Source organism: Brachyistius frenatus, unplaced genomic scaffold (genome assembly GCF_029030835.1).
Source record: "Brachyistius frenatus isolate BFR_SWC_R1_liver_20210118 unplaced genomic scaffold, ASM2903083v1 Contig_5, whole genome shotgun sequence".
Taxonomy (NCBI): domain Eukaryota; kingdom Metazoa; phylum Chordata; class Actinopteri; family Embiotocidae; genus Brachyistius; species Brachyistius frenatus.
In genome coordinates, this window is record NW_027210604.1 from 4,659,591 (window position 1) to 4,684,989 (window position 25,399).

Genomic DNA, 25,399 nt, shown 5'->3' on the forward strand with positions numbered 1-25,399 from the left:
GCACTGTGAAAATAATGTTTCCAGCAAAAGCCACAGTTACACTTTCATCCTTATTCTTCACAGGCAATATTGTGTTATTGATCATCACAGTATGCTGCATGTTAGGTAGTCACATTGTAGGTTCAGAGATGACTTTTCTACTGGTAGAAATCTTATTTGGATTTGAAGGTCGTAGTGTCTTTTGTTATCCTTATACAATTTCCCCACATAGTGCAGTCAAGACTTGATATTCCATGGCAGCACAGTGTTGCCAAAGAATAACTAAAGAAGTGGTGCTCTCCTCTTCTATCCGCACACAGTCACAGCCTTTGGCCATCATTAGAAAACTCTTTTAATGTTATCAAAATGAGACATAAAAAAATTAAAAAAAATAAATCCTTGAGAATCAGTTCCCCTGCTGTTTTCTTAATGACTAAGGTAACATGCTCTGCATCTAAAGGGGCACAGAATGCATAGTGCAGCCAGAGTAAATTGACTCAATGGCTCATCCACTGGTATGGTGCTTCGGATGTCATTAAAGCACATTGAAAAGAGTTTATGGTTGATGTGATGGTGAAGTGATCCCTGGGGACTGTCCATTTAGTGACAACAAGTGTCTTATCCTCTTTGCAACACACACATCAAGCTACATTAGGGTTTTTAATGTTATCTGTGATCAAAGAAAATATATGTCTTTATAGCGTTTTTTATGAACCGAAAATGGACTGACAAGATAATATAAGCTTGGAATTTTGGGGGGAAACTGGAGGCTGTGATGAATGGGCGATGGCAGAGCATTAGTGTTGTGGAAATGGAAACAGGGAGATTACCTTGAAGGTGAAAAAAACAGAGTTGTGGCAAACAACTTCACTCTGGAAACATCATGTTGTGCTGAAGACCACAGGCAGAGAGACATTTGCTCGTCCACTATAACGTTGTTTTCCACAGCAATAAAAGCATCGCTGGAATTTTCAGGGCATTAGCATTCTGCCAGGGGAGCAGCTAATCTTGATGGCAACTGTTGTGTAATGATAGGGAGATTTACTTTTGATAGAAAAATGCATCACACTGTAAGTACATCCCAAAGCAGATGAATATTTTGGCATCTGTATGCATATGTGCTTGTGTGGAAGCTTTCTGTGTTGCGTTGCATGCTCTCACCTCTGTGGTTTTTCCTCACAAAGAGGCTTTAAAAAAATAGACAAATTTTAACACAGAACTATTAAAAAAATAAAAAAAAAAAAATATATATATATATATATATCCTTTTGTTTTAATTTACTTGGAAGTGTTCGGCTTGTAATTTGCACCACTCTTCCATTTTGGCTTATTTTTTCCCTCACATGCAATCTGTAGTGTTTGCATCAGTAACTTTGGGCTCAATTGTGGTTTGTGTTTGACAAAGCTGTGACCCTGAAGAGAACATAAAAGCCTCAGAAATAATACGAGAGCTGAAAGCAGAAACTCCCTGTGATCTACCTTTGGGAGTGGAGATTATACCTGCTTAACGTCAAGCAGACCAAATACTATATAAAGAGGCTATGAAATCAGCCAGCTAAATTTCCCCCGAATCACAGTGGAGAGGTTAGATGATGGCAGGCAGCTCTCAAACCACAGTTTAAGAGAAAGCCTCATAGAAAGCAAATGACTCAGTTTGACTGTTATGGATTTTATAGCAAACTGAATTTCAAAATAATCCTTTGGGTTTGTTGAGTCCATATACAATGGGTGGTTTACTTTACAGGGTCACAACAGTTTAGACGGAGCCAGATAACTTTTCCATTCTAACTTTATTTTTTTACCTCACTAAAACAAGCTTAAAAGCGTAAATGAAACATAAAAGATCATTTTCGCTTCCTCCACTTTGATTTTTCAAGTCCTGCTTTGATCATCTGTTGAATTCAGATGGTGTACCCTGCACTGAGGAGAAGCAGCAAAGGCACTGTGTTCCAATTTTGGTACTGTGCCTAACGTGCTTCCAAGAGCATTTTGTGCAAGATGTATTTATTGATGTTCAGTGTGTTGAAGACATTATTGGCAAAACATATCTACACTTCATGTGCAATGGTTGAAAGCATCAAAAAATCTATTAAAATGTCCTTTTACACTGTTTAAATTGCCAGATAAGTGGGAAAACAACAATCGTTGTTCCACATGAACAATGAGTGTCAGTCAACTATTTACCATCTGAAAACCTGGCAAGGCCCGTTCCCTAAACCAAATCCCGTAGGTTTGACCACTGAAAATAAAACCACACATATGGTACATTCACAGAACTATATATAGATAATGAAGATAAATAATTTACCAAGATAGTTTTTTTTTTTTTTAGCTAAGATTACATTCAAAATGCCAAGGGTTTAGACTATTCCACAGATTACATATATGATGTACAATCGTGTGAAAAAAGTAAGTACATTTCATAGAAATTGTTGGATTTTCTGACATGTTTGGACAAGCAAACATTTGATCCTCTTTGAAACCCTACCAAAAGATAAAGGTCGACATCTGAAAAACACCACGATGAAGATGATCTTTTCCAATCATTTATTCAATTAATATATCAGAATATATTTAATACTCCTCTGTGGAAAAAGTAAGTACAACCTTGGCCTCATATGTTAGAACACTCCCCCTTTACAACATGGAGGCATGTTGCATAATTGTCCTCCAATCTATGAAATCAGCTTACGGAAATTGTTCACGACTCTTCCATGCTTAATTCCTTCAGTTGCATGATTTTTTTTTTTTTTTTCTTGCATGCACTGCCCATTTCCAATCTTCCCACAACATTTAAATTGGGTAAAAATCTGGGCTTTGATAAGGCCCTTCCATAACCCTCCATTTTTGTTTTCATTTTCTGCCATTTCTTGGTGTATTTGCTTGTCTGCATAGGATCATTATTCTGTTGAAGGAAGGACTTTTGTTTCAACTTCAACTTTCTGACAGAAATCTGATGATGAAGTAAACAGTGTTCATGGGATGCACATATTCGTCCACATTACTGAATGATCCAAATTGGCTCCTTGAACCTATCTTCAAGAATGTGGCGCTCACTACTTTACTAAAAGAAACTTTTTTGTTATCTTTCTGTGGAAAATTGTCTTCTCTCACAAGCCAAGAAAGAAACAACAATATAACGAGGTACAATATACTATTTAGATGATCAGTATACTATACTTACTATATTTGACTGCTTTGAATTATTCACAGCATTCTGTCCGACTGCACATTACCCTTGGCCTAAAATGTAAATCCTTCGTCACATTTGCTCATTCACAGAGTCATTCAAGGCCAGTATTTCAAAGTACGCCCACGGTCACAATCCAAACAAAATCCACATATTTTTCTAAGGTTAAATGCAAACAGTGTGTGAGTAAAAGCCCGCTTAGGCGCGCCCTTATGCCTGAGTGGTGATTGATTTGGCGGTTTGTGCCCCCTTCAGTTTGACAGATCTGAGTGCCCACAAATCTGAAACAGTTCACACCCTGTGCATCTGCCTGATCACACTGAGGGGGTTGTTGGCACCTCATATCAAACCTGTTGCTGTGGTACTGCATGCCATGGTGAAAACACAGTGTTATTCATTTGTATATTATCAAATTGTATATTAATATATACCGGGGCAGCAGTAGCCTGAGTTTGAAATGTATCTCTATTGGTCAAGTAAGGCAAATGATATCACCATAGTGTAGCTAAGACAGGAATAGAGCTGTGACCAGACGTTTACTTAAGGATGGAGAGACAGAAGACTTCACTCTATGTAAGCAACCCAGTGACCACACTATGACAGGTTTGGGTAGGAACATTCAACTCGGACAAGTGAATACAACATACATTATGTTCCTCCCATTCAGAAAATACAGTTACTAACCCGGGTTGACTAGGTTGTTCCTATAATCAGGTTGTGTTTTGAGCTAACAGAATCAATAAAATATGACCACCATCAGCATGAAGGTAAAAGCAAACTGCAGCAAATCAAGAGACGCTGCAATGTTACTCTTAATGGGCACCCTCATTAAAGTCAGCAGAGAGCACCAAATGACACAGCATGACATGTTGTTAGATAAAGGAACAAATTCCTATTAAGCTTGACAAAAGACATATTTTAAAGAAGAATGTACATAAGCAAAAAAAACAAAACAAACAATGGTTGAACTGAGCACAGTTTCAGAGACAGAGTGGTTTCTATTCTGGCCACATCTCAAATGGGGTTTGAAATGTTTAGTAATGTCAGACCACAGAGTGCTCTCTCGTGTTCGTGTCCGAATGCTCTCAGGACAGATGTGTTTGCACATTTGCTAAGTTTAATTAAAAAAAAGACCACCTGGCCTAATACTGGATGTATCGTTTCCACATTGAGTGATTTTTATTCTCTTCATTTTTGTCATGGCAGCGATATCTTCACATGAACAAGTTTCATAATTTGCTGTGTATGTTTTTCTTCTACTGTTTTTGGATTTTTGTTTGTGATGTTACATCACTTGGGTCTGAATGCCAGACTGTTTCTCATATCCAATAGTGCTTACAGTGGATCATTCTGCTCCCACAGCTTGATGCTAACTGAGTGGGGCTGTGACAGCATATGTGTGGGTTGTAAAACTGGAATGGTAGTGGAACTGGGCATCTGTGTGTTCACTGTTGCCATTATAGAAGACTATACCTCCCCCAGCTCTTATCTAAAGATGACACAACATTTTATCACAGCCAGACTCACAAATGTCACTCTGTCTGGAAAGAGAATGGGTGCCATTAAAGATTAGATCACCGTTGAAATTTTTTAAGCAGCCATGTCTCTAAAGTAAGTCTTCATCTGCCAGTAGTGTCACTGTCCATAATGGACCCTATCAGTTTGATTACAGAAATACAAACCCTGGACATTCTTTTTTTTAACTGTTTTTTATCTGCTGTTTTTTATATCATACTTTTTTGTAAAAAAAAGTCAACATATTTCATACTTTTGAAATTAAACTATAGTCAGAAGCTCAGTTCTGCTTGCTATAATCTTTGGATACGTTTTTTTAATAGAGCTGCATAACACTTGGTTCATGCTTTAGCCAGGGGCTCTATATTAATTGTACATTGATGTCAGTAAAAGTAACTACTTGCATGCATATTCATTAACACACACAGATGAATACGTTTCTGGAGGTAGGTTACTGCACGAGAGCCCTGGTTCATCCATTTTATGTGAATGTGCCAATTTGGCTCCAATTTCTGTTGTGACTACTGAACCAAGTGCATCTAACCTGACATCTCTGTCTGACTGACAGACAGTGTGATAAAAGAGAAGCGGGGACATTAACTGGCTGCCTCGCACCATCATAATAAATGTTCAACATAAGCCATGCAAGTTAAGAGTAAACATAGTCATATGTTGTGATAGCAAATAAAATAACAGTCCGCCCCTCTTTTTCTACACCCTTTCCATCCATGTATCCAATTAATGAGCAACTGTTAATGTCTTCCAATAGTAAAATACTGTATATCTGCCTGCCTTTGAGTCAATTAACTGGTAAACTTCAGAGGCCATTGAGGATATTAGCATTTATCTAAATTACCCCTTCCAACTTAGCTGGATCAATACATCCTGCAGCGAACCAGTCTCGTTGATGCAGGCATTAGGGTCAGGACCTGCATGACCAGAGTCTCTGACAGCTGCAGTGACATGGCTGCAGGGCAGAGAGCGATACATGTCCCCGGGGAATGAATGGTATGGGCTGTATATGTCTGTGTATGTGCACGTGTGTGTACTGTGTGTTTTAACCAGTTTAATTTACAGTGTATGGTGATCCAGGCCTCAATGTCCATGACTACAGCTGTAGATATGTAGACTATTTAAATAGTAATATGAAACTAAAGTCATAAGATAAGAACAAAAATACAAGTTAGAATCATATTCTTCAAATACTTTTTTTTTTTTTTTTTTTTTAATGCCCTGCTTAGCTTTTGAGAATGTCCACAGTGGCAGAGGTTTTGCAGTACAATATGGCCGGAGAAGTGCCGTGCAAACTGGCTATGTTGAATATGACAAGAGATTTCCTGTCTAAACTTTAGTCAGGGGAGGGTGCTGGTTTTCTCTGCTGTGAGAAGTGCTGCATGGCTGATGAAGCATCTGTCAATTTTCTTAAGATGATTAACCTACGCAGCCTCACTTGCCACAAATAAACACATGACGGTGTTTTCAAATCAGACGCACCTCATCCTCTATGCGTGTCACAGTGAGGTGGTACCAGCTGCAATCAATGTTGATTGCCGCAGTCAAATTTTAATAACTAATGTTTAAAAACTGGAACCACACAATGGGTGGTTAGCATTCTGAACAGATGAGTTTAAAAGCTACAAACACATGAAAAAGCAGAACTGTAATTTAGCATGGCTATGGCCTCGTGGGACTTTGAAAGTAATAGTGAACCATGTTCACTGCCTGTATGCCTGTGGTATAAATGTTCAGAGGGGAATTTGGGCTAATGCACCATGACAAGACAATGATTCTGCAAGCACCTGCTTGTTTCAACTGCACCTGCCTCTCTCCTTGGCGATGGATTATTATTTTTTTTTTTCCCTTTCAGTTTTCATGCTGGAAAGTTTAAATTTCAAATTAAATCGATTAACTTGTTTTCTGAATAGAAAACAGTGTAGAGAAACACTGTAGGTCTAGGGAAGTCGAAAAATAGTTATTTATTCTACATTATCTTGTTTTAAGCAATACTGAAGCCCACTTTTCTGCTTTCCGTCTTACACCAAAATACAGTACAGTAAGCAAAACACAACTCATATGAAAGCCATCTTCCGTCTATATACACAAGAAAATGGAATCTTGGCAGGTGAAAATATTGTGTCTGTCAAAACACAAGACAATGCAATGCTAATGAGAACGCGTGACCTACTTTGCTCACGTAATTTGCTTCCCAAACACAGCCGCAACAGGCATCAATTTCACTCTCTGTGCGTGTTTCTGTATTTTATTTATTTATCTTTCTATATCTTTGCTCCCCTAAAGTAACAAGAGAATTGAGACTTGCAATCCAAGCAATAGGTGTATCTGTGTGTCTAAATAGTTGGCGAGAGCGTGACACAGAGAGAAGACATCGAGATATATTGCAATATGTGAGAGAAGTCAAAGTAATTTATGAGTCAGTCTGGGACAGGCTACCATTTTGTATTTTAGATTATGAACAAATTTATTTTCCTCAAACTTCTTTTCAAGGAGTCCTTGAAAAGAAGTTACATCTGACTAACGCAGGGGGATTAGCATACTTATATAAGGATATTGAAATGAGTACAAGTGCACCTTACAAGTGGCAATAAAAACCTCAGGATACTCCCTGGACTGGTTTCAAAATATGACAAAAGACTTGCAAAACTATATATATATATATCATAGAAGAACTACGTATGCTGCCTGAATGTAAATATATCCTCTGGCATGGGCTGCATTCTTACTCGACCTCATTCAGTCAAACAATCAATTCATATACAAATGAAACAGCATAGTAAAGTAATCAGATATCTGAGTTGCATTTTGAGAATGACTGTATCATTTTTTTTTTATTTTTTTGTATTTACTTCTGTTAAAGCAGCTGAGCCACGGGGGCCAGGATTCCTGTGAGTAACTCAGCAAGCATCTGACTGGAGCTGTCCCTGGTGCTGATTGGTGGTTGTAATGCAGAAACTAATAGGGCTGTCCATGGTGCTGAAAGAACGGTTGGCCTGGACTAATGCCTGTAGGGCTCATCTAAATGACTCCAAGTAGATCCGTATGGCATCAAGGAACAAACAAACACACACACACACGCACGCACGCACACACACACACACACACACACACACACACACACACACACACACACACACACACACACACACACACACACAGCTCCACCTAAAATGATTTGTGATTTGTGTGATTACTTGTAAGAGAGCTTTTGTTGTCTGCACTGCAGGTGGGGGAAAGCCAGTGAAGGATGACGACTTTCAGACGTCTATAGACTCAGGATTAAATCGTGTATTTGCTCCTCCTTATCTTGTTAGGGGATGTCACATCATTTGGTTAATGATACTTACACAGTCACAATATAATATCATATAATAAAATAAGATATGATATAATATGACATAATATGATATTATTACTATATTATATAGTTGTAAGGTTATAATATCAATAGAGTAAGGAGCCTCAGCAAGGTGCTTCCGTTTGGTGAAACCACGCATGTGTTGATCCGTGCTGCAGCAACGTGCATCAGTTCCTCTCTGACCCCAGTGTTAATCTGCATTCAGACTGAGGCTCCGGTGCTTTTGTCGGCAGCTCGATGTTGGGGTAGTTTATTACTCGGGGCTTCGCTGTTTTGTGGCAGTTTTGTAGGCCCCCCCTGCCAGGCTGTCGAATCGGCAGCAGACACGCAAAAAAAAAAAAAAAAAGAAAAGAAAAAAAAAAGACGAGCGATACGAAATCAAGCTTTCGACTCGCATCGATTTCGTTTTTTGCCCGATTTCACTGCGCCGCACGTCCGCCTCGGGTCTCGATTCGCCGAGCCGCCGCCGCTAACGCGCGTAATGTATCGCGGAGAGGAAACACAGTAAATAGACGGGACACGTCCATCTGCAAGGAAGGGGAAAACGGAAGATGGTGACGATGGCTCCGCCAAAATCAGCCTTCCACCGCTCGACGGCGATGGCGAAGCCTTCCCTCCCCCTGAAGCTGCTGCTCTTGGTGTTTATTGTCGTTAGCCTTTCTTCAAGGTAAGCTATGAATGCATATTTCCTCTCCAAAAAAAAACAAACAAAAAAAAAACAACCACGATTGCCACGGCGGCTCCGGTGGGCAGCACATTTCGTCTTGGGAGAGCAACATATAATGTCGCGGTGCCTTCCCGTCTAAATGTCACCCTGCTCATAGTGGGATCCCGAAGCAATTATGTAGCAAAGGCAGATGCAGCTTTAGTAGAAAACCGTTCAGTGTTTATACATCACACGCATGATTGTGGCTCGATATTAAAGTGGGATATATATATATATATTTTTTTTTTTGTATGGTAGCCACAGCGACACATGCATCGCATCAGCGCGAGATTCATTGTGTCATACGTGCATCGTCTCATTTATTTACAGAAAATAAGCGACCGACTGACATAAGCGTTTGTCTGTGGACAGCAGATGATTTATTGACGGACATTTAAAAAAAATATATATATATATATATTTTTTTTGCAGATAAAACGATTCTGTGACGAGACGATTCGGTCCAGAAATCTCCCTCAGTCTGCCCCGCGTTACAAATAGCATAGCGGCAGCCTAAATTGAGTTGAAGCTAAGGCTACATATAGTCTCTGCTAAGCTGTCTTCAAGGATCGAGTCTATTCCGAGAGTCCAAACCGCGTTAACGAACGAAGGGACGTGTCAGATGAGACCGAACCGGAATACAGGATTTGTGAAAACAGTCGTTTATAATACAGACAACCGGGGTGTGAATTTAGGAAACGTTTCGACCACGTAAGCTATTTGAAAGAATAATAATCCCCCCCCCCCCCCCAAAAAAAAAGCTTTTCAAAATGGCAGACAATCACACAGAGAATACAAGTGTAAAAAGCACAATAAGGACAAGGACAGCATATATGGACTGATCCTTGTCCTGCACACACACACACACACACACACACACACACACACACACACACACACACACACACACACACACACACACACACACACACACACACACACACACAGAGAGAGAGAGAGAGAGAGAGAGCTGCCATTTCAGCTTTCACTGAGGTGCAGATTTTTTTGTTTTTTAAAAGAAGCTGTTCGGTTAGTCCCTGCTAGGACTCTTCACTCCCGTGTGTTGAGACGAGAACAGTCGAGAGGTCGCGGACGGTGAGGCTCCCGGCATCGCTTTCCTCCGGTGCTGCCGGAGGGTGAAAAAAAATGGAGGCAGATAAATCAGAAGACGTTCAATCATCACCGTCATGCTGATCGCAACCTCAGCCCGGCCCGGCACCGTCGGGCCTGTGTACGTCTAATTGTAGGTACCAAGTAGCGTTCACAATATGCTTGGAGTGAGCGCTACACCTTTCCCCGTTGAACTACATCCGGAAATGAGATCTATGCATGGATTGTATAAGTTGTGCATCAGTTAATTTCAACATAATGACAGAGGCGTTTCAAAAGGAAGCGGTTCCTCTTCAACAGTCACAACAAGGCCAAATGACTGCTCTTTATGTAAACACCTGCATTGAGGTTCGTATTTGGGGCTTAAAGTTACAGCACGTACAGTTTACATGCAGGTCCCGTGCATGCCGAGTGCAGCCATCGATCAGGGAGCACTTAAACTGGAAGTCATTTATGATTCATGTATGACAACTTACGTAAGGCATCTCTCAAGACCTCTGCATGCCCTCAGCGATCTAGGCTACTTCGTGACTCATTGACATGTACTGTATGTAGTGATGACAGGCCGCGTCACGTCACGTTAACCCCAGCGCACAGTCAGGTAGGTACAGATCAGAGGTAGCATGGCATCCGGGTTTTTGGCACAACACCTTCACAGAGGTAGAAGGGATTTAGGTTGCAAATACTTTGGCCTATTCTTCTATTGGTTGTTCATTCGGCTTTAGATATAGAGTGGGTCCAGGATTAACCGGAAGAGTGTGAAGCCATGGGTCATGGGAGGAAGTGATGTCAGCGTGAGCAGGGTCCGGTGGTGCTCAGATTTGATGTTTGCAGTTTAGCATCCCAAAAATTTCAGGTGGCGAAATAAATTCATAGCATACAAATATATATATATATATATTTTTTTAGTTGCAGCTTTCTAACCTGAACTGCACTAGAATATGTTCATATTTTTCCAATACCTCAAATTATTCAGCATTCGGCCATATTGGTGTGATAAGCATGGACGTGGATATGTTCTGGATTGTTTTAAAATGTCCAGTAACCTACACTATATTTAATTGATAGCACATCAAGTTTCATGTTTGATTATATCAAACAATAAATCATTTATCCTGCGATGTCTGCTGAATAATCATATATTTCTTATAATCATACATAGTTCTGTACAAATTAAAAATACAAGGCTTTATGTAGGTGCAGTAGGGTTGTTGGAAGTCCTCACAAACAATACAATGCTACATGTAGCTGCGGCTTAAGAGAAATACCCTACAATAGTTACAACAGACAAGCCTATTGCTAAACAAGCAATCCACAAGGACAACAAACAAGGAAGATACCTTGATAACAGCATATACGCCAACACGGTTTTCTGCAGTTGGCATGTGCAAATTTGATGTAAAACTGCAACTACTGGATATGTAGAGATCTTTTCTTTTTTTTTTCAAAATAAAAGTATCATAGTGAGAATATGCTCTGGACACGATGAAATGTGCCAGTTTTATGAATTAGTCCCGAGTCTAACTCGCCCCACCCATCATTGGGTCTCTCCAATTTGCCATTGTCGACCAGTGCAGTTCCTTTAAAAATGTTATCCCTTTCAATTAGAAACCTACAGTTGACTGGGCTCCATCGAGCTGCCATATACTATCTGCATCTTGTCAATAGTAAGGGGTGGGAACTTTTGACAAACTGTCATGTTTCCCATGATGGGAATCATATTAGTGTCTTTGAGTTGCTGGACTTGCAGTTGATAGCGTACAGATGTCAACCTTCTTTTGCCTATGGTGGAGACAGTTTGACAAGACAGTGGAGGATGACAGGCAAAAGCTCAAAGCTCCCTCATGCTTACAATTAAGAGACTCTGCCATATTCATCACCCAGTATAAAGGTCACAGCAATTTCAGATAGAGTTGGAGGGGTGAACTAACAAAAGCAGTGATTATTCCCATTCATTCAACCTCAAGCAGTCATTTCTAATTGAACACAACATGCCTTGTCATTTCTAAGCTAAAGTCTAAAGTCTTATCATTATGGCCATTCCTGCTGCTCTAACAGTTCTCTTTATTCTAAAGATCCTGTGGGTAAATATAGATCTTTTTGGTTGCCCTTAATCCAAAAGGGTTTGTGCATTTCTATTTTAAGGACATAAGTACACCTCAGTAAAATGAGGATACTTTTAACAGTGGTCTGCTCATGTTTTGTTTCCCTCTGTAGTGATATTTATGCTCTGCTTTTACATGCATGCAATAGTTATTACTAAACATTCAATGTTGCATTAGATTTGGACTGACTGCAATATCCTGTTGATATACGACTTCAAAGAGTTACAAACACTGCGGGCTGAATTGAAATGAAAAGCTCATCGCAACCTCAAACTTTAAAACACAGAATTGGACCCTTCTGTCAAGACCTCATTTATTGACTTGCATTTGAAACCACCAATTCTATTCTGACAATTTAATAGTGCATTGATTATTCATGTTCCTGAAAGGGATTTGTTTGCATCATATACTGTTTAAGGCAAGCATTTCAGTTGTGATATATCATACAAACCCACTTTTAGATAGTCCAAAAAAACTTACTGATTGAGCTTTTGACTTGATGCGCAGTACTAGCACCCTTATAGACTGGCCGTGACCGCCGACAGAAACAAGTCAACCCTCCATGTTGATATGAGCTAATCTATGTGATCTGGTCTACACTGAACTGATTTAAGCCTGCAAATTGAGTGCTCGTGTGCCAGAAGTCAGTTAAGTGGAGCAGGCTGACTAAGTCCTGACAGCATTCCTGTATGTAGTTGTCATAACTGCAGATGTTCATTTTTGTAAATTGACAGCCTGACTGATTAAGCAGCAACATTTTGATGTACTTCAAATAATTAGTGTGTTCATTTGTAAAGACGAGAATTTGTATTATGTTTGTTTCTTTTGTAAAGTGTAGAGCTTGTGGAAGAAGCATTGTCGCAACAATTTGATGGGCAAAAGTGGTTTGACATGTTGCCAAAGGTGCAAGACCAATTTAATGCTGAGTAATTAGATTTGGTTCCTTTATTAGCTACAGTTTGAAACTCGTGACAGCTCACGGGAACTAGATTTGGTAGGCGAGTCGCTGTTTCCATAGTCGATATCGCTGTCATCGCCGTCATAGGCCTTGCTATGAATACGTGAAGCTTCAGAGGCCGGGCCAGCTCTCTGCTGCTTTACACGAAACCTGAGCTGAGCATTTAATCGAGATCTAACTCCTCTCATTATCATTATCACCACATACACAGCTATGGACTTACATATGCATACATATAAACACAAATACACACATACTGCACATGTGCACACGCTGGCGCAAGCCTCTCTGTGGACCTTCAGGTACTGAATTAGTAGGCAAATCCTTAGATCTGCCTGTAGTGAAGAACACATGGCTCTTCCTTTGATCTGCTCGCGTCTGGAACGTTTCCAATATACACAGAGAAACTCTGCGAGATGAATATAGATGATAAAATTGCGGCAAACTGGAAAACTGCAGCTTCTCAGCTCCTCACAGCCTTCTCAGCCCCATTTATCTACAGCATCTGTCTGCCTGTCTGTCCTCCGTCTGTCTATGAGTCTTCTTAAAAATATCCAGTCGGGCATGCGGCATCGAAGAGGATTCACCTGAATAAAATAATTACGTTGTAATGTTTTAGGCACCAGTTTTATGGGGGAGATGGATGGCACTTAATGGCGTTTAATGCAGTCCAAGGAAAACTGACGGTCAAAACATTATTCTTCACACCAAGCATAAGAATATGAGAAAGCTATCAGGGCTTCTATCTTTGTGTTCTACCATGAGAACTGTGTTTTTTTGTTTTTTTCATCATTTATGATTCTTTATTATTTCATTCAGAGGTCTCTTTTATTTATTTATTTATTTATTTATTTGCTCTGAAGCTTTGCTGAAAGCTCTCAACTATTTCAAGGTTGCTCTTTTGTGCTGTTGGTACACCTGTGATTGGATTCAGTGGTTTCTAGAGGTGTGCAAGTAATCCAGATCTGTGACAGCTTGAGAATTAGACACAACAGAAATTCTCTACACCTTTCTTTGTGGGAATCTCTCTCTGTTTGTATCTATCCATCTACTTTCCCATCTATCACTTTCCTTTTTTTTTTTTTCCTTCCCTGCCTTGTTTTTGATTATTCTGTACTTATACAAATTTGAATTTTGTTAATCAAACTACCAAAAGTGCAGGTTTTCTATCATCTCAGGCACAACTTGCATGTAATTAGTAAAGCAGGGCTTTTGATAATTGATATGCATACAAGGAAGACTTCATGAAGACACAGAGACGTGAAACATGTTGATTACACAGTCCACTGAAATGACCATGGTTCTGTTATTACGTGTTTCTCAGGGAAAATTAGAGTTAGTGCCCCTGTTTGTCATGGGAAGGAGGAATATAAAATCAACTGCAAATTTGTATTTTTACAAATGTTAATAATTATCTTTAAAACAAGAAATTCCAGGACAATAAAGAGAGAATTAAATTACAATACCTACCCTTTTTAACACTAATACTAATAAGCAGAGGTTGTAGCTCTGTCATTAACAAAAGTTGAACTTGAATGTGATATTTTACTCTTGATAAGGCAAATTGATTAGTAATGGACCGGTTAAATGCCTTACACAAAGCATAAAAATGGGTTAAGTCAATATATAAAGACAGTAAGGCAAATACTAAAAAAAAACCACATATCTACAACTATGATAGATTAAGCAGCATAAAGAAAAGTACTTTGACGTTACATTTTTTAATACTAGACGTGAATGAAAAGTCCCAAATTTAAGACAATGAAAAAAAAAAATGTTTTAAGGATCAGTTTTAAAGAAGTGGAGCAGACTTGAACTTTTCTTGGGGTTGGCTACAAACATGAAGTCATTGTTATTTTGTGAAGATACACTTGTATAAAAGATATTTCTCTTCTATTCTTACAATATATCCTCATTTTTGTGCCACTGCATAACTTTTTCAATCCCCTTGTAATTTGTATGGTAGCACTTCCAAAAAAACGTCTTTTAACTTTTGCCAATCTCAGGAAAATCCCCCTACTGAACTGCACTTTTTAAACTCTTTCTCCATGCACATCACGAGGACGGTCCTCGACACTAATTGTATAATAAACCGCTGTCTTTGTAAATCAAATGCATACTGATTGTGCTTCAAAAATGTAATGACAAGATGGAGTGCAAATTCAGCCTGCGCTTTTATGTATATAAATCTGGCCGGCAGTCTCTTCCACGAACATACATACTTCATGTACAAACTTTCTCAATGTTCTTCTGTGCACACCTCCACCCTACCCACTGGCACTACAAACCTTATCTTTTTTTTTTTTTTTTAACAGTATTATGTAGTGTTAGGTCTTTTGACATATTCCAACTCCATGGAAACATGCTGCCAGCAGATTAATTAGTCTCTAACACATTATTACTGGGGATCACATGCTTCCTTCTACTATCCAGGTCTCAAACCCGAAAAATATTTTATTATGACAATGAATAAACCATCATCTCAGTTATATAATTTACCAAAATCATACTTCTCTGTGGGAGAGTGTGAACACCATTTACTGTGCAGCTTCGTCGTGGTGGTATTTGTGGTCGGGGGCTCTTGAGACATCATTATCCTTTCAGTTTGAGATGTCTGAGACGAGGAAGTAAACTCAAGAAAATTGGCTTGTCCACTCCCACTCTCACAGAAGCGTGGGGGTCCTAAAACCCTCTTTTACGATACAACAAATATTTCTGCCATCAAGTTGCTCCACTTTTTCATCTTGGAATTATTTTATAATTTTGTTGTAGTCACCGAGTTGGAAATTGAAGAAGATCTGCTGGTATTGAATATGATTGTCGAGGCTGTCATTCAAACTCTGGGCCTGAATGTAAGAATGCATGCAATTCTAACATTTGCTTAAACTTATTAGAATATTATGTGGATGGGGTGAAGGATGTTGAAGGGACAGAATTTTCCATCTCGTAGTTAAATAACATTTTTTTAATTTATCTTATACATCATACAAAAACGTTCCGGGTTCGAATCCGGGCCTGGGCCTTTCCGTGCGGAGTTTGCATGTTCTCCCTGTGCCTGCGTGGGTTCTCTCCGGGTACTCCGGCTTCCTCCCACCGTCCAAAGACATGCGTCTCAGGTTAATTGGTGGTTCTACAAATTGCCCTTAGGTGTGAATGAGAGCGTGAAAGGCCTTTGTTTCCGTGTGTGTCTATGTGTTGGCCCTGTGATGGGCTGGCGATCTGTCCAGGGTGTACCCTGCCTTCACCCAATGTGAGCTGGGATAGGCTCCAGCCCCCTCCCCCCCGGGACCCTGTTCAGGATGAAGCGCGTATAGATAATGGATGGATGGATCTTACATATCATCACAAGAATGTCTGTTTGGTTCATCAAAACTTAGTCTCCAAGAAAGTGGTGTTTGGGGCTTTAGTGTGTAGTACTTTCTGGGATATGAAATGAATGAGAAGTTTGACATTATAATTAGAAATTAAATTCAAAAAGGTGTCCGTGTATCAATTCTTACGACATGAAAGACAGTCACATGAAAGAGGTTTAAAAGATTTGACTTTGATTGACTCGATGGCCTGAGCTTCTTGTCAAGTTCCAGCTGAGTGAAAATTGTCTAAAATTGCCTCGAGAAGTTACATCACAGATTTTAGGGGGAAGCTGGCCATCTGGATGGAAGAAAACAAAATGTTAAATCTCCCCTCACTTTGAACAAGTGACCATGACTGAACTTGTTTCAATCTTAATGGAAGAAGACATTCATGAGCTTTTATGATTAATCTGCCCAGGTGGCAGTTTAATGTTGCGTTTTATTTACAGCTGTCTAAACATTGGTGAGTTTTCATTACTAATGCTAACAAGGTTGATGACTAACAACATTACGTAAAAAATGAGTATCACATCTCGATGGGGGAAAGGGTGTGTTGGCCTTCAGGAGGCTTCCATGTGTCACAGAGATAATAGCAGCTCTTGTATACTATAGGCTATTACCTTAATTATGCATCTGTGTTATTATGCGGCTGTGATTGCACTGTGCTTTTGTCAGTTGTGAATTCTGTGCAAGTGGCACCATCAAGACCGAGAACCACATAGAATTATGAGTGTAAAAAAAAAAGAAAAGATGCCATCTGTGCAGGAAACCCAAAGATCTGAAGCAAATAAGTTTAGCCCTTTCATCCAATTTATACATCAAACATCAGAAGGAACACAGTGTGTATGTACTCTCTTATCTGATGTGGTCTAAATGCATGATGTGATTGGTCTTGAAATACTGATGGGTTCTTCATCAAAAAGACATGCTCTAAAATCCCCAAGATGTAGATTAAGTTCAAAATATCAGATAAGAATATTAATCTGAATCAAACTAAAAAAAGGCTTGCTTTTTTGCAAATTATATAATATGGCGTTGCAAGATGAAAACAATTCCTTTCGGCTTGTTCCTGTTCAGGGTGGCCACAGCAGATCATTCATTTCTATCTCTTCCTGTCCTCTGCATTTTCCTGAGTCCTCCTGCATGTCCTCCTTCATCACATCTATAAACCTCTTCTGTGGTCATCCTCTTTTCCCTCTTGCCTGGTATTGCCATCTTCAGCATCTTTTTCTTAATATACCCAACATCTCTCCTCTGCACATGTCCAAACGATCTCAATCTCGCCTCTCTCACCTTGTCTCCAAACCATTTAACTTGAGCTATAGTCCAATATACTAATGTCCTAATGTCTATCCTCATCATTTCCTACGAAATTCTTTGTGTCTCCAACTCCAACTCTGTCTCCTGTCTTTTCACCAATGCCATCACTTCCAAGCTATTATAACTGGTCTCACTACCATCTTGTAAACGTTCCCTTTCACTCTTGCTGGTATCCTTCTGTCGTACATCATTCTTGACACATGACATTACACTCAAGATGACAATGTTTGCACTGAATGTGACCCCAGTTGATTAAAACTCATAATAGCACTTTCTTTAGTGATGCAACTACTTGGTTCTAGAAGGAAATAATAAAACAAAACTGAAGGGAATATTTCAATCCTGACCTTGGGTTGACATCAGTGAAAGAAAAGTCTTTTGCTAAATCTTTATGAAGAAAATTAACAAAAAAACAGCGTGCACTCAGGAAGAAATTGTTTTATCTCCTTTTATAAGAAATCGTTGATTGTTGTTGATTTTTTTTTTCTCTCTCCTTCCCGCAGCTCCCTCCAGACTGATGACGATGATGAGGTGGCTAACAAGACGTGGGTGCTGACTCCCAAAGTGTACGAGAGTGACGTCACACACATTCTAAACAGCCTACTAGATGGATATGACAACAAACTCAGACCTGACATCGGAGGTGGGCGCTGATTTTTTTCACAGATGATCCATTTCATCACAGAATCACAAAGAAATCTATGAGACAAAATGTCATTACTGCTCACAGATGAATGGGAATACCATTGATTATCTCGTAACAAGTTCTGGAATATGTAAGTGAACAGTTGGCTGTTGTACTCAATATGTTGGATGCGCGAGAAATGGGCAGGTGTTACGACCCGAGTGATTTTGATAATTACCAAAAAGAAAAACATTCGATAAAGTGAAAACTTCTTTTCTGTAAATTCTGGCTGTCTTTATCTGCATGGTAAAATAATGTCTGTTTTTCAAGAGCTGAGATAATAAACAGCCTTTTGTTTCGTTGATGACATTACTCGTTTGTCATTATACTGAGGGCTTTCGAAGGATTTCATGTAGCCTACTTTTTTTAATTTGACCTGTATTTACCAGGAGAAACTCGATAAAAAAAAAAAAAATCTCTTTTTCAAGAGTGTCCTCGCTAAAATAGGCAGAAAAAACAATAAGTACAAATCACCAATGAAGTCAGACATTTCCCTCAACAGTTAAATGGATCCAAGACCTCAGTTCTATAGAAAATGAGCCACATTACCATTACTGGAGTTTTTAGATTCTCAAACAACAACAACAGTATTATACTGAGGCCGCCAGAAGTGGGAGTTGAGTCACTAGACTTGGATTCAAGTCAGGTTTTAGTCATGCAGCTCATGACTTTAAACAATTTACCACCACTGACTCATGGCTTCACTTGCACTGTAGTGTAGTTTGGAATTATTTAGCATTGTACCCATGTAAAAAAAACTTGAAAATCCATAAAAATCAATGCAATCCGAACAACAGTCTTTGAATCAATTCGACAACTCCCAATCATATTGCACAAGCAATACAGTAGGTTTGTTTGGCTTTTCATTTCCTATTAGCTGGGAAAAACTTTATTTTTTTCAGTTTAAATGGCGCATCGCTAGTGGTATGTCATATCACTTTTAGCTAAATAGCACTAATGCTATTTTCTGAAAGACTTAAATAAAAATTGCACTTTGTGTGATTAATGTGCTCCGATTCAGATTTGAAAAAAATGCAACCCAACCCTAATCAAAGGATTCCATACCGAGGCACACATATTTAGACTCAAGCTTTTTGTATTCCTGTACATCAACTCTACTATTTCTCTGTTCATCCTTCTAAAAAATGGCATGGAACAGCTCTTGGTTCTTGGACTTGGGACTTCAGAGCAAAGACGTGATCCTCCTCACCTCTGGTGGTATCTAGTAATGATGTTAGCCATGTCACCTGATACATATTTGAATATCTCTGCTGCATATTTCAAAATGAGGAAAATAATGACTTTTCAGTGGTATGAAATGATAATAGTAGGGCAGCTGTAGCCAGATGACAAGGATATATTCACTGCGCTCAGGCTGTAGAAATTAAATAGAGAAAATGTAAAATACACAACATGTGGCTCATTATTACGTGATGCTGAGCAGTACAAGGTGCCTGTGTATTATGCGTGTTGACAGGCAGCCGGGCTTATTATAGAGTATGTGTACTTGTGTTTATGTACATGCATGTATTATGGTTAGAGAAGCTGTCTGTCACGGTCCTGTAAACCTGTAGACAAGTAGCTCAGTCCCTTCACTTTGACAGACAGCTGGGCAGGGCTCCTTTGTCTACATAAGCCTATCACGTCCATCTGCAAGAGCAGAATGAAGAGAGATGCTCAGTACACCCTTGAATACTTGATGCATGGGTCAGTATTCCTGGGAAAACTTGCTAAAGTCAGAACCTGTCACATAATGATAAAGCTGCACTACTCAATATGCCAGGAGTGAATTGCTTGCTCAGTAGTATTCATGCTGGATGAGGGACAATAGCTGGGGCTGTATTCGAGCTGGAAAAGGCATGGAACATTTGGAAAACTGCCCGCATGAGCCTATGTCAGGGACTTAGAAATGTACCTGTGTTGGCCTTAGTTTTGCGTTTTGTGACATACCCCAATGGAAAACAAAATCTGAAATACAGTATACAACCTGCACCATAAAAAGCAGGAATAAAGTGCGCCCTGTTTTGCATGTCTTATTTGGTATAGTTAACCAGATAACTGGATTTAGGGTTTTCAAAATAGATTTTCATGCTCCTTCGAGCTACCAACATGTAATCTTGCATAATGAACTTTTCGACTGCAATTTTTTTCTTGTTTGAAATGTGCTATGGTCTTTGTGACTTCTCACTTCACTGTTGACCTAAGAAGGAAGTAGATATACTACCCCTAGTGTAATGGAAATGACATAATTCCTCACTGGCTTCCCAACTTAAAATATCGTCAATTGTGCTAATGAGGAGGAACCACTGCCATGGTTTGACCGAATGCAAGTCCTCAAGCTTTAAAGCATGACTAATGAATTGACTGGAATGGTGGCACAAGATGAAAGCAGCTGGGTAACATTGATGTACATGGTAAATCTGTTACACTCGTCCACATTCATCATTTTTCTATATATACACTGTACAATAAGTACACTGCTGCGTATAATGGGGCATCATTTTTATTTGGGAGATTTTAGAAGTGGATCTGTGCTATGAATTGAAGAGCAGCTCAGATCTGCTTTGAGGTGCAGCTTCAACCAAGAGAGCCGCTGCGTAGCTGACACCATCATCTTCAAATGTGCTATGATCTCGCTCTCTCAGCGTTGGTCTTCCAGATGCTACACATCTACACAGGCGTTATAATTAGCTGGTTATACTGTCATCTGAGCCACCAACCAACCAACCATACCAAGGCAAAGTGAAGTCTCTCCTCCACTCCTCAGAGTGCTGAAATGCTGTGGATTTAGATTATTCACTGATTGTGCCACTGCTTCCCTTTGAAGTCCATTGTGAAGCTCATTCCATTTTAATGGCCCTGGAGTCTACTGTGCAGAAGCAAATTGGACTGTGAGAGACGGAGAGAAACGTGAAAATCCTTGATTCTTAATTCACATTCATGGTATCGATCAAGGTCATTCTTATTTCAGAAAATAAGTAGATTCACAATTATGGTGGGCAAGGTTTTGGACAGTGGGTTTTTCAGTCAGAAGGTCCAAATGATTGGTGCTGTATGGTGATCTTTGAGCTAATTCAGTCAGCCTTTTGCCACGATGCCTGTACCAGCTGTTTTGGCATGTACTTGGCTGGTTTGTTAAGAACAATATGTGAGGCCAAGCTTAAACCATTAAGGGCTTGGTAGGGTTGTATGTCTCTGTGCGTGAGTTCGCATTTGTAATTGAAGTCTGATGGGTGGTAGTGTTACGCACATTCATGTTTTCCAGTAAGTGACACAAAAAAATGGATGCAAACCTGCACTTTCTCCCTCAGTCAATCTCTCACACTCACCATATCAAGCCTTGCGGCCGGTTGAGTCTTAACCTGACTCTCCCTTCAGACGTAACGCCCAGTCATCCATAAACATTAGATAGCAAAGAGGACTGGCGGATCCATAATAACTCAGGGGCTCTGACAGAGCATGGATGTCCATTTGACACCGAGCTGTCCAATTTCCTTAGCCATACTTTGTCTGATGCCTGCCCATCTATCTCTAACCAAACCAACATTGCCAGCAAACAACAAGAGGTGTGACACACAGTGGTGGACAGATGGTACACACGCAGGTGTACAACCAGAAATAATTCATTTCCACACGTTAAGGCACAGTCTACATTCAAATTATTGTGTGTGCAAGTTTCCTTAAAAAGAATTATACTATTAAAACCCTGATATTCATTTTTTGCTCTAACCTAATGGGACATATTTGTTTGGTGAGGAGCTCACAGGCCTCGATCATGGAAGCACAGTACATTGACGGATGGGATGTTGCGTAGAGCCAAAAAGGTTTTGTGGTAAATAGTCAGCAGTTCGGCTGGAAATACAGAATGAATGTGTGGTTCTCCGGCATATACTCTCGTGGCTCTCCTGTAGTCTCCTCGCAGACAAAGGGAAATCTGAACCGGGGTTTTTGTTTCATTAACACTGTCTGATACTGTATATCTAAGACCTGATAATGTAATATAGTGTGGGAAATGCAAGGTGGGATCATTTCATTCAAGTAAATTACTGATTGGTGGTTGAATGGAGCGGATCGAATGCCGTTCTGAGTATTAATGGGAATATTTCATTTCATTTACTTTTCCTTAGCAATGGTTGACTCTACTTGTCTTCGTTAGAAGATCTTTGAAACACTGAATGTTTTTGTCTTGACAGTTTTGAAAAAAATCTGTGAAAAGGAGACTGGACGAGACTCCTTGTTATCAGGTTGTCCTCCATGTATCACTCCTCTTGTGGAACATCTCCTACTTTGTATCACACATTTAGTTTTTGTTTATTTGCATTTGTATTGGCCTAAATAAACTTTTAAACAGCGTTTATCTTAATATTTTATCAAATAGCGATGGTTTGAGAGATTATTTGGTTGTTTCAGCATAAGAATTATACAAAATCAGACTTTTTACCAGGCGTGCATTGGACAACATGTTTATCCACTGCAAGCTGACTGAGCTGCGATGTTTTCCAGCAGCTTTCTATCCACGCGTTCACTTACATTCACAACATGGAGATTAATTTCCTTCTTTTTCCTCACTGGTGATGATATAAACGAAAACTAAAACTTGTTATCCAACTGTAAGAAAGGTCATTCCTCAAGTCTAAAATGTGTTTTCCTGTGCTTCTTTGCAGTCAAGCCGACAGTGATCCACACAGACATGTTTGTCAACAGCATCGGCCCAGTAAATGCCATCAATATGGTAAGTGATACTGGAATATTATGTTAATGTGTCATTGTTATTAATAATCAGCTGGAAGCTGAATTTATAACTAAGAAGGAAAACATTTCTTTCCAAATTTGGTCTGTTTGGCCCGGCCAGGATTCAATGCCTTGCTTAAGAGCACTTCAGCTGGGGCAGATGTTTGCTGCCTTACTGTGTAGCAACACAATGCAGGTCAATAAGCTTCTTAAAAACTGCTTCTGCCTCTGGATAAATGAATAAATGTGGTCTATTTTATTCATCCGATAGCAATGGAACACCTCATATATTTGAATAAGAAATACAAATTCACAGGTAACCATGCTGTGTTGCTCGACACAGGCCAGTTCTCATCACAGCATATTTGCAAATGGCTGTGCACTGGCGAATCCTAAGATGTTCTCGCTTTGTGCTCGCCAAGAATTTAATCACTGACAATCTGAGGTGTCACCAGCTTTTTGTGGTTTGTTCAAACAAATATACACATTTTAGTTTTTCCTTGGATTTGGGTTTGAATACAAGATTTATTTTAGGCTTAAGATCATCTGTCTGTTGTTGCGATTGGAGGGAAACATGGCACTGGTGAAACCACGGTACTGGCTTCACTAAATTTATTTCTGTTCACCAGCTGCAGTACCGTTTTATTTTCAATGAATGTGTCTTTAATGCAATTTTTTTTCTTTTAATACTATTTCAGTAATCTATAAGCACCAAAAGGTTTCTGAAAATATTGGTAAGACAGTACATTTGGAATCCTTTCTTCTAGGTTGTGATTTTTTTATACAACTGTTTAAGTAGCTATACAGAATAAAATCATTTTATTTTTGATCATCCTTGTTACTTGACAAACTGAGTCTGTGTGACATCAGCGCTATTACTCTTCCACAATTGCACATTACTTTCAGTCAATGTGTGGGAGAACTGCTTATTTATTGTCAGTGAATTCCTATTAGCAAGTCACGATTCTACAGTTGAAAATATTGGAAATGCTGAATTTTGGCTGACTCGTATGGGACGACTTTAATCCAAGCTGCCTTCTGATTACCACTGGTAACGTTAATCAGTAAAATATTTAGCAGTAATGTAGAAGTGATGAACGAATCATTTAATTGGATTGAAGTAATTTGAAATCGCGAGTCTCTTGGAAATTTTAAATCCGAATCGTTTTTTTTTTTTTTTTTTGTGTCATTGTTGCGTGTCCTTGCTGGGAACCCACGTCTATTGTAATTCTGCAGAGCAGTTTGTTCTACACGTTGATGCCGTTCCATTTCACTTAGTCTTGGCTAAAACACCCACTCTCAATAACTGCAGTCACAGTGATGCTGGAAAAGAAGCATTGATAGGATCAGTTAGAAAGCGTGTTTGTGCTCACATCAGGGAGTCTGCGTGTGTGTGTGTGTGTGTGTGTGTGTGTGTGTGTGTGTGTGTGTGTGTGTGTGTGTGTGTGTGTGTGTGTGTGTGTGTGTGTGTGTGTGTGTGTGTGTGTGTGTGTGTGTGTGTGTGTGTGTGTGTGTGTGTGCATGAGAGAGAGAGAGAGAGAGAGAGAGCTGAGGGCATTCGGCTGACATGAAAGGTTGACTGATTGCTTCACATTCATATGTAATACTTGTGGTTGGCCCAGCGTGTACACACTGTGACATGACAAATGTTGTGAGGTTGATTTTTTTTTTTGTCTTTTTCTGAAGAGTAACGAATAGACTGATGGTGCGGGGGTGTGCATCTAAGCATGAACACAATTTAGATTTCTTAATTATGTGCTAGGAATCCTTGAAATATGTCAAAGCTACAACTCTTGACTGTAGGAGAGGGGGAGGGGATGGGACAGACAGAAAAAGGGTCAAGGTTTGAAGAAGAAAAGAACGATCAATGCTGCTTTGTCGCCACTGGAGCTGAGGAGTTCTCAGCTGCTGTTAGATTTCTGCAACTGTTTGAACTGAAAGAAATGCGATTCTTGAAAAATCTCAGTATAAATAGGTTAAAGAGAAAAGTAGATGTTTATCCTGCTCAGCGGGGCCCAGATGAAGATCCTAAGGCATTCAACCTTTTCTCTCATCATTGGATTTCAACTGTCTGCCTGTCCCTTGTGAAAAAAAAAAAAGAAGGATGCTGAAAGGATGGGGATGTTGCCTGGTGAAAATGTTTTTCAAATCTCGTTTAGAACTCTTTGGTATGGATTTAGACTTTATTGTTGAGCTAAGCTTTGTCAGGAAGTTAATGCCTCTATGCCCTCTTGCACATAAATCCCCAGATTTTTTTTTTCTCTCCCGCTGCACTTCCCTTTGAACCTCAGGGCTCAACCAATCCAAATAACAAAAATAAATAACAAAGACTGATAGCGCCCTCTCTTTCACCGCCTCTCCTTTCCCTCTGACA

At 39.5% G+C, this 25,399-nt stretch overlaps 1 protein-coding gene across 5 annotated transcripts in view; it reads left to right on the top strand.

The window, feature by feature from the left end:
* Positions 1–8,195: 8,195 nt before the first annotated feature.
* Positions 8,196–25,399, top strand: part of gabrg2 (gamma-aminobutyric acid type A receptor subunit gamma2) — a 50,381-nt gene continuing 33,177 nt past the window's right edge. Inside the window, exons 1-3 of one of the 5 annotated variants that reach the window (XM_069717873.1) lie at positions 8,196–8,724; positions 18,113–18,252; positions 22,959–23,026. In XM_069717873.1, coding sequence (XP_069573974.1) covers positions 8,609–8,724; positions 18,113–18,252; positions 22,959–23,026 — 324 coding nt within the window. In that variant the 5' untranslated portion in view covers positions 8,196–8,608. Of the gene's footprint in view, positions 8,725–9,244; positions 9,475–18,112; positions 18,253–22,958; positions 23,027–25,399 lie in introns of those variants that run through there. The other 4 variants (XM_069717891.1, XM_069717863.1, XM_069717856.1 and 1 more) reach the window with 4 other exon arrangements.